Raw genomic sequence first — 10,042 nt, 5'->3', positions numbered from 1 at the left:
AGAAGCCTGTACGTAATCTCAGTCAGTTTCTAATATATTATGCTGCTTCTCCCATAACCAGGATTCATAGGTTCAAAATCAAGAGGTGGAAATGGGGGTGATGCTACTCATTATCATCCCTAGTCACCCATTAGCAAAATTTTTGCTTCCCGTCTCCATGATTCTGTGTGCTGTTGGCCTAGAGGTATTAGTCCCAAAAGGAGAAATATTTCCACCAGGAGACACAATGCTGATTCCATTAACTGGAAGTTAAGACTGTCACCCGCTCACTTGGGGCTCCTCATGCCTCTAAGTCAATGGGCAAAGAAAAGAGTTACAGTGTTAGCCAGGATGATTGGTCCTAACTTCCAAGGGGAAATTGGAGTACTCTCCCACAATGGAAGAGTATGTCTGGAATATAGGCGATTTCTTAGGGCACCTCTTAATATTGTCATGTTCTGTGAGTAAGGTCATTAGAAAACTGCAACAACCCAATCCAAGCAAGGCTCCTAATGGCCTAGACCCTTCAAGAATGAAGGTTTGGGTCACCCTATCAGGTGACCAAGAGCTACAACCAGCTGAGGCACTTGCTAAAGACAAAGGAATATAGAATGGGTAGCAGAAGAGGGTAGTTATAAATACCAGCCACATGCACGTGACCAGTTACAGAAATGAGGACCATGACATAATTGTCATGACATTTCCTCCTTATTTTGCTGTGAATACATTTGTGTGTGTTTTCTTTCTTCTGTCTTATTACCTTATCATGTAACATAAGCTGTATAGACTTTATATCATAGTATTTGTTAATTTTACATTATAGTATTTAAGTTACCAGATATCAAGGAGGAAATCAAATATCACTCAAGGATTTTTACCTCCTTTTTTGGGAAGGAATTAGTGTGTTTTAGGTCGTACAAAGAATAACTATATCATGTTTGGAAGAACCATGACCTTGTTATTGTCTTTCTTTGGAGATTAAATAGGATTTAAGGAGATGCATATGGGTGTCAAGTTGACATGGGCTGGGCTTGTGGGTAATTTCTTGGGTCAACTTAACTGGCCACAAAATGCCCGGATTAAACATTTTATCTGGGTGTGTGTGTGAGGATGTTTCCAGATAAGATTAACACTTGAATATGTGAACTCAGTAAAGTAGAATTCCCTCCCCAATGTGGATGGGGCCCATTCAATACACTGAGAGCCTGAATAGAACAAAAGGTGAAGGAAGAAGGAATCCACACCTTTTTTTCCTGCCTCGTTGTTTAAGTTGGAACATCTCACTTCATTTTTTTCCTGCTCTTGGACTGGAATTTACACCATCATATCCCCTTGTTCTTAAGCCTTCAGACAGGAACTGTATTATGACACAGACTTTCCTGTCTCCAGCTTGCAGACTGTAGATTATGGGATTTATCCTCCATAACTGCGCAAGCCAATTCCTCATCATAAAGGAATGAAAGAAAGAAAGAGAGAGAGAGGAAGGGAGGGAGGGAGAGGAGAGAGAGAGAGAGACAGATAGAGACAGAGAAAGAAAGAAAGAAAGAAAGAAAGAAAGAAAGAAAGAGAGAGAGAGAAAGAGAGAAAGAGGGAGGGAGGGAAAGAGAAAGAGAGAGAGAAAGAGAGAAAAAGGAAGGAAGGAAGGAAAGAAGGGAGAAAGAAAATTGCTGGTTCTGTTTCTCTGGAGAACGCTGACTAATACATTGTGTTAAAGATTACTGTTAAATTCAGTAAAAAGTTGTTAGTGTGAACTTAAAAAAAAAAACAAAAACAATTGATTTCATTATTAGAGTTTTGCCCTAAGCAATTGTAAAAATTCCTCCTTGTTATATAACAAATGTCCACAAATGCACAGATTTCCTTTCAGATATTCTGTTCTGTTCCATTAGGCTATTTGTTTATTCTTGTAGCAACATCATATTCCATTAATTAATGGTGGCTCAGTTGGTTGAGCACCTGACTCTTGACTTCAGGTCAGGTCATGATCCCAAGGGTCATGGGATCAAGCCCTGCATCAGGCTCCACACTGAGCTGAAGCCTGCTTAAGTTTCTCTTTCTCTTTCTCTCTTTCTCTGTCTCTGTCTCTCTGTCTCTCTCTCTCTCTCTTTCTCTCTCAGGGCACCTGGGTGGCTCAGTTGGTTAAGTATCTCTTGATCTCAGCTTAGGTCATGATCTCATGATTTGGTTAGTAAGATCGAGCCCTGTGTCCAACTCTGTACTAACAGTGGGGAGCCTACTTGGGATTCTCTCTCTCCCTCTCTCTCTTCCCCTCTTCTGCTCTCTCTCTCTCTTTCATTCTCTCTCTAAAAAATAAATAAACATTGGGGCACCTGGGTGGCTCAGACGGTTGAGCGTCTGACTTCAGCTCAGGTCACCATCTCGTGGTCCGTGAGTTCCAGCCCCGCGTCAGGCTCTGGGCTGATGGCTCAGAGCCTGGAGCCTGCTTCCAATTCTGTGTCTCCCTCTCTCTCTGCCCCTCCCCCGCTCATGCTCTGTCTCTCTCTGTCCCAAAAAACTAAATAAACGTTAAAAAAAAATAAATAATAAATAAAATAAATAAACATTAAAAAAATTTTTTAAAAAGATGTTTTAAGACTTTCTCCCCCTTTCTGCCCCTCTCCCCTACTCACTCTCTCTAAAAAAAAAATAACAAATAATAATAAAAATAATTAATATAATCAATAACATTTTGATACCTGGATTTTGGTCTGGATTACTCCTATTGTTGTACTTTTAAAAAATGTTCTTGGTTCTTTTCTAAACTTTCTACTAATATATTAACTGTAGGATCACTTTGTCAAGTTGTGTTTAAAAAATCGTTAGGGGCACCTGGGTGGTTCAGCGAATTAAGCCTCCAACTCCTGACTTCAGCTCAGGTCGTGATCTCATGGATCATGAGTTCAAGCCCCAAGTTGGGCTCCACAGTAACAGTGCAGAGCCTGCTTGGGATTCTCTCTCTCCCTCTCTCTTTGCCCCTCCCCTGCTTGTGCTCTCCTGCTCTCTCTCTCCCTTTCTCAAAATGAAGAAATAAACTTAAAAAATCATGTTGGAATTTTTATTACAGTTACATTGAATTTATAAATGATCCTTTAATGAGTTATAATCTTGACCTTATTGAGTCTTCCCACACATAAACATTTTTTCTCTGTTTATTCAGTTCTTATTTTAGACCTTCAACAAATTTGTTCTTTAATCCACAAGGTCTGGCATAATTTTTAGATTCATTCCTAGGTGAATTGTAGGGTTTTTTAATTTGATTAATTATCTCTACTTTCTATTATTGCTGATTCATTATACATAATGGGAGAAATGCCGTAAAATTTTATACATCAGAGTTGTATATCCAGCAACTCTGATGAAACTTATTTCATCAACTTTATTGAATATCTTCAACTATTAGGTAGGAAATGATACTATCCACAAATACTGACAGTTTAGTATCTTTCTTTCTGCTCTTACATACCTAATCCCTGATCTCATCTCACTGCACAGGTTGCTATATCTCATACACTGTTGGAAAATTGCGGTGATCCTTATTCTGTTTCTGATTTTAGTGACAGTAACTCTGAAAATTCAGCTGAATGTGGGTTTTGCTATAGTTTCAGGTAGGTTTCCTTTTTTTTTTTTTTTTTTTTAGTTAATTTCTGTCCTTTCATTTCTATTCTTTTTTTAGTTTTTTTTTTTTTAAGTTTTTATCTATGTATTTTGAGAGAGAGAGAGAGAGAGTGCTCACATGCATGCACACAGGGAAAGGGCAGACAGAGAGGGAGAGAGAGAATCCCAAGCAGGCTCCACACTGTCGTCGCAGAGCCCAACATGGGGCTCAAACTCACAAACTGTGAGATCACGACCTGAGCCAAAACCAAGAGTTGGATGCTTAACTGACTGAACCACCCAGGCGCCTCTCATTTCTATTCTTAATTTTAATAAAGAATTCATGTTGGACTTCTTTGAAAACTCTTTAAACTTTCATGAATTCTAAGTTTTAACATTTTATTTAGGATGTTCCCAACTTTGTTCAGAGAAAATGACATTGCCTTATAATTATCTTTTCTTCTACTGTCCATATTTGGTTGCAATAGCAGATTTTTGCTGACCTCCTTGAATTAGGTATCTATTGCTGCATAACAAATTGCCCCCAAACTTAGCACCTTAAAATCATAAACATTGTCTCACAGTTGGAGGGTCAGGAAGCCAGGAGTAGCTTCACTGGCTGCTTCTGAGTCAGGGTCTGTCACAAGGTTATAATCGAGCTGTGTGCTGGGACTACAGTCATTTCAAGACTAGACTGGGGTGGGGGCATCTGGGTGGCTCAGCCGTTTAAGCGCTCCACTTCGACTCAGGTCATGATCTCATGGTTTGTGGGTTCAAGCCCCACATTGGGCTCTGGCAGTGCAGAGCCTGCGTGGGATTCTCACTCTCTCCTCTCTCTCTGCCCCTCCCCTTCCTGATCATACTTTTTCTTTCTCTCAAAATAAATAAATAAAACTAAAAAAAAAAAAAAAAAAAGACTAGACTGGGGCTGAAAACTGCACGCTCCCTCACGTGTTTGTTGGTGAGCCTCAGTTCCTCTCAGGCTGTTGACCAGATCCATTATTTCCTTACGTGATGGGCCAGGCCACAGATGGCTGAGTGTCCTCACGACATGGCAGCTGAGTTGTGCCAGAGCAGGTGATCAAAGAGAGGGCATGTGCTCCCCAGATGGAAGGTGCCATCTTTTACCCATCTCATCTCATCAAGACATAACTGTCTCTCACTCTGCAATAATTTATTTGTCACATGAGCCCACCATGCAAAAACATGGGAGGGCCCACACGAGGGCGTGAATCCTAAGAGGTGAAGGTTACTGGGAGGCAACCCGGTGGGAGGGGGGTGCCACCCCACTCTCTACATAAATAAAATGGCACTTCCTCTTTCCCCTCTTTCCTGAAAGTCAAGTCAATACATCCAATTGCTTCTCTTAGAACATTGGTTGCGTGTAGTACGTGGAATGCTTTTTCCGGATCAGTGACATTTTCCAGGAAAAGACTGAACTACAATTGTGTCTCGTCCATTTTTCTATGTCACAGTCCAATCAAGTTCTCTGCTTCCTTTGGGCTCCAAAGAGCACAGAGGAATGGGGAGCACAGTTCCCTGCTTGCCCTGAGTTCTGGGAGTCCAGCTCCTGTTAACTCTTTGCTTCATGGGGCCAACAACAACATCTCTCTCATGTGCTGCCATAACGTGACCCACCGTGACAATACTCTCATTGTGGGGAAAGACAGCCCCATGCATGCGTCCCCCACTCAGCTGCATAGAACGGCCTTGGGCTTGGAATACCTACTTACCAAGAGATAAGGTGCTCGAGTATCTTTCCCTGTGTCCAGCTTCAGTGTAGGCTCCTCTGTTCTGTGCACATGTGTGTGCCAGAGCCTCTGGCCAACCCCACTGCTGTGTGTCGTGCTTGGGGAGGGAGTGGAGCCTCCTTCTGTGGCATGAGAGGGGTGGAGGTGGGGGGAGGGGTGGTGCAAATTGCCTGGCATCAGCTCCTGGGAGAAACTTGCAGGCCATGGGGAGGGAGTGGAGCCCAAGGTGGAAGGTGATCTTGCTGTTTCTTTTCTAGGTAAATAAGACATTGTTTTACCCAGTGCTTGACCGCATTGTGCTTTCCTTGGAGACTCCGATACCAGGATGCAATGGGCAGAAGGGTCTGGAGTCCTCTCTCAGAACCGATAATTAGTGTGTTGTTCTTCTCAACACTTATTTTATTTTATTTTATTTTATTTAAAAAAAATTTTTTTTAACATTTATTTTTGAGACAGAGAGAGACAGAGCACGAACGGGGGAGGGGCAGAGAGAGAGGGAGACACAGAACTGGAAGCAGGCTCCAGGCTCTGAGCCATCAGCCCAGAGCCCGACGCGGGGCTCGAACTCACGGACTGTGAGATCGTGACCTGAGCTGAAGTCGGACGCTTAACCGACTGAGCCACCCAGGCGCCCCTCAACACTTATTTTAAGGAAGAAGAAATCGTGTCTTGGGAGAGAAGGGAAATACAAGAAGCTCAAAATCACCACAGAAGGCAAGTATCCACTTTTTTTTGAGGCTGCTGTGGCCTAGCAACGTTGCTCTTCATTTCATACACATTGCATACCCCAGTGCTCCAAACACACGAGGAAGCGATTTTTACTGCCGCTTTGCAGCTAAAGAAATTAAGATGGACGAGGTAAAGTCACGTGTCCAAAATCGCAGAACCGGTGTTTTCAGACTCATGATGTAAATTCACGTCTATCTGGCCCCGAAGCCTCCCCCTTCCACTCTGTATGTGCAGGAGGGAGGCCTCACATCCACACATTCCGTCATCACGTCCCAAGCCCCGCAGCCCCGGCAAACCACAGAAGCAAATGGACACAAAGAAATCTGCTCATTTATTTATTCACCAATTTCCTGAAAGCCTACTGTGTGCCACGCCTTCCCCCCAAGAAGATCGTAATGGTAGAACCAAGTCTTCGCCATGGAGTGCCCCAGTGATCCGAGCCCCAGACCACAGACTAGGAATCCAGAACCTCTTCTAAACGACAGGAATCAGGCTACGAGAGAAAATCAGATCAGGGCTTCAATACAGGAACCAGACAAATTATCTCCCCATTCTTCCCCCAAGAAACTTCCCTGAGACAAAGAAAATAACAAGGTGGTGATATAGTCGAAAGAGTCGTGGCATCCGGAGACTGAGTTCAAGTCTCAATTTTACTATAGAACTCTAAACTCAGAGCATTAAGCTAGATTTAAGCCTCAAAATCCACTGATCCTTTGGGCTTTGACCCTAGACAATATGCTGGAGATCATCTTAATAATAAATTCTTAGCGCACACAGTGCTTTACAAAGCGCTTTCATTATGTCCGTTTTACAGATAAGGAAACTGAGACTCAGACTTGCTGGGGGGTCCTCACTCAGAGGGGCTCGAATAGAAGCAAAGCCGCGAGTGATGCCATGGAAATCCTGGCCCTGGGGCCTGGGGAGCGGTGCCCTTGAAGGACAAGGGGGCTAAGCAGAAGCTGTCCTGGGAGAGAGATCAGGAGTCCCCTTGCTCATACACAAGGGCCACCAGAGACTTGGAACAGAGAGGACTGGTGGGCGGGGGAAAGTTGGCCCCGGGGTCCCCTCCTTACCTGATTCAGGTTCCACGCAGGCTTTCCCGCACAGGCCCCTACAGCACTTGAAGTCACCCACGCACTGTTGGTCTGTCTCACAGTGGTTGGTGGGATTGAGGATCAGACACCGGCCATTGACCACAGGACACTTGCCAGGCTTCATACACGCTGGTGAAAGTAGGGCCACAGGTCAGAAGCCTTATGCCTCGGGCGCCGCCCCCTGCTTCCTGGACTCGGCCCCAGCCCAAGTGCGCAGGGAGAATCCTCTCTTCTCCACCCCCAGCACCACCTCTTCCTTCCCAGGGCCCCTGTATCTCCTGACGGCAGGATCTGGGTCTCCCCTGACATCGGGCCCCTTCTCCACGAAGGCGACCAGTTGCCCAGTGCTGACTGGATGGGTGGCTACCAACTGCCTGCTTACCTGAACGACCAGGTGACTATAGACTGAAAAACTGACCTCCCGACACGCTGGCTGTTTCACCAGCCAGGTGAGTAAATTGCTGTCTGGGACACTGTGACTCCCTGACCGGCTGACAAATTTGGCTCCACGGTTCCTGGGGAGGAGGAGACCTGGCAGGACCAGCACCTGGTCCTGTCCCCCGAGGTGCCGCCTTCTCGGGCTCACCCCCTTCCCGTGAGTCCTCCCCCCTCCTCACTTTGGTCAGAGATGACAGGGTCCAGGCATCTGATTCCGCAAGCATCGGAGCAGCAGATCTTCCTCCCTGGACACTGCCAGTCACTCTGGCACTCAGGGGTCTCAAATACGTTAAGGCATCGACCAGGTGTTACAGGAGGGCAGGCTCCAGCTTTCAACGCTGTTGGAGAGAATGTTGAGAGTTCAGGAAGGAGTTGGGTGCTGAGTAGCCATCATGACTCCGGGATAAAGCACCACTCCCCAGGAGAGACGGTCACCCAGGTGACTGTCCACAAAGTCCAGAGGGAAATGCCTGTCTGACCTCCGTGAAGAGTGACAGGCTTGATGAAACCACACACATGGGCAGAGAAAGTCACAGATCCTGGAAAAGAGCAAAGGGCTCCCAGCCAAGGTTTCCTGCCCCGGGGAAAACAGGTCTCCATAAAGGCGAAGGAGATGGAGAGAGGTAAAGAGAGAACAAGGGCCAGGTTGAGAGGGAGAGCCAGAGGCAGAGACACAGACACTAAAGGCCGGAAACAGAGACAAGGAACCAGGGAGAGCCAGAAACAGACGACTGCAGGTTCACAGGCAGGGTGAAGAGAGACAGGTAGGAAGAGAGGGAGTGGGGTCTGGGCCGACCAGATACTGTGTAAAAGAACACAGCCCAGGGGCGCCTGGGCGGCTCAGTGGGTTAAGCGTCCAACTTTGGCTCAGGTCATGATCTCACGGTTTGTGGGTTTGAGACCCGCGTCAGGCTCTGTGCTGACAGCTAGGAGCCTGGAGCCTGCTTCAGAGTCTGTGTCTTCTCTCTTCTCTCTCTCTGTCCCTCCCCTACTTGTGCTCTCTCTCTCTCCAAAGCAAATAAATAAACATTAAAAAAAAATTAAAAAAAAAGAAAAGGAAAAAAAAGAACACAGCCCAATGCTCAGAAGCGTGCAGAGTCCTTGGAGCCCAGATGGACATGAGCCCCCTCCCCGCCTCAAGGAGGTCTCCTGAAACTAAGCTGAGAGATCAAAGCCTCTAGAAGGAGTCATCCCCCCACCACCAGGAGCCGCCACCTCTGCCCTGCAGCCAAGGGCTCCAACTCACAATTTCCAGCACCTTCCACAGTCCAAGGTACCAGGGTGCCCAGGGCAAGAAGCACGAGGGGGAAGAGGCGGCCGGACTGCATTGTGAGGTGAGGGGTGACTCTCAGTGTCAACACCAAACCTCATTATTTATATCTTCACTAGTGGGTGTGGCCCCAGCAGAATTCCCTTGGCCCCTCCCAACTGCAATTGCACATACAAGAAGCCGGGTGAAGACCAGCAGTGCTGGTACCATGGACACAGGGCTCTTTCCTGTCCCAGGCAAGACCTCGAGGCCAACAGAGTGACCGCCAGGGAAGAATTGCAAGAGGCCGGCCTGGAAGATGTCACCAGGCTGATAAGGAGGTCATCTCAGGTGTCCTGGGGGCCCCAACCCCATTGGCCTGGCGAGAGGGAGGAGAGGGCAAGAAAAGCCAGCTGCAAAGAAGCTATTTGGATCTGGAGCTGAGCGGCACCTAGCTGGCTCAGACGGGGGAGCGTGCGACTCTTGATCTCAGGGTTATGAGTTCGAGCCCCACGTCTGGGGTAGAGATTACTTAAAAAAAATAAAATCTTATATATAAAAAAAAAAAGATCTGGAGCTGAAACCACAGAGAGTGAGCTCTCAACTAAGACCTTGTGCAAGGGCCCCCTGGACTCTCAGGGATTGTGAAACTCTCTCCTGACTGCTCAATACAATTTCCTTCTCAAAAGTTCAGATGATATATCAATCAACCAACAGATATTTCCCCCAAATATTGACACCATTCTATCTCCAGTGCCTGTTCCATGCCTGATACATGGAAAGTGCTCGCTGAATGATTGTCAAACAGGCATGTCTGGCCAGCTTAGTTGGTAGAGCATGTGACTCTTCATCTTGGGGTCCTGAGTTCAAGACCCACGTTGGGTGTAAAATTTACTTAAAAAAAAAAAAATAGGGGGTGCCTGGGTGGCTCAGTCGGTTAAGCATCTGACTCTTGGTACTGGCTCAAGCTGTGATCTCGCAGTTGTGGGATTTACACCCACATCAGGCTCCGTGCTGGGTGTGGAGATTGCTTGGGGCTCTCTCTAAGTGAATAAATAAACATCTTTTAAAAAATAAAATAGGCAGCTGTCAAAGAAAAAGGTAAAGAAAGAAGAGCTCTGCCCACAGAAAATCTCTTTGGAACTCCGTTTTCCCAGCTATACAATGGGGTGATACTAACAAATCCGCCCCTCTCGGAGAGTCGTGAG

The 10,042-nt window shown here is 46.3% G+C and overlaps 1 protein-coding gene across 1 annotated transcript; it reads right to left on the bottom strand.

The window, feature by feature from the left end:
* Positions 1-6,378: 6,378 nt before the first annotated feature.
* SLPI (secretory leukocyte peptidase inhibitor) lies at positions 6,379-8,919 on the bottom strand. Its single transcript, XM_045443762.1, has 4 exons — positions 8,832-8,919; positions 7,765-7,923; positions 7,127-7,276; positions 6,379-6,546 (listed from the first exon to the last, which is right to left on the bottom strand). Exons 1-4 carry the CDS (start codon positions 8,911-8,913, stop codon positions 6,542-6,544), a joined length of 396 nt encoding a protein of 131 aa, XP_045299718.1. The 5' UTR covers positions 8,914-8,919; the 3' UTR covers positions 6,379-6,541.
* Positions 8,920-10,042: the final 1,123 nt, after the last annotated feature.

This window comes from Leopardus geoffroyi, chromosome A3, assembly GCF_018350155.1.
Source record: "Leopardus geoffroyi isolate Oge1 chromosome A3, O.geoffroyi_Oge1_pat1.0, whole genome shotgun sequence".
NCBI lineage: Eukaryota > Metazoa > Chordata > Mammalia > Carnivora > Felidae > Leopardus > Leopardus geoffroyi.
This window is presented reverse-complemented; position numbering and strand designations above follow the sequence as displayed.

Excerpts from the sequence above, each read along its gene's own strand:
- SLPI (XM_045443762.1), bottom strand. The coding sequence starts at position 8,913 with ATGCAGTCCGGCCGCCTCTTCCCCCTCGTGCTTCTTGCCCTGGGCACC. Across the intron at positions 7,924-8,831 it reads TGTGGAAGGTGCTGGAAATT|CGTTGAAAGCTGGAGCCTGC; the intron begins GTGAGTTGGAGC and ends TCTCTCCAACAG. Across the intron at positions 7,277-7,764 it reads CCCTGTCATCTCTGACCAAA|CGTGTATGAAGCCTGGCAAG; the intron begins GTGAGGAGGGGG and ends TACTTTCACCAG.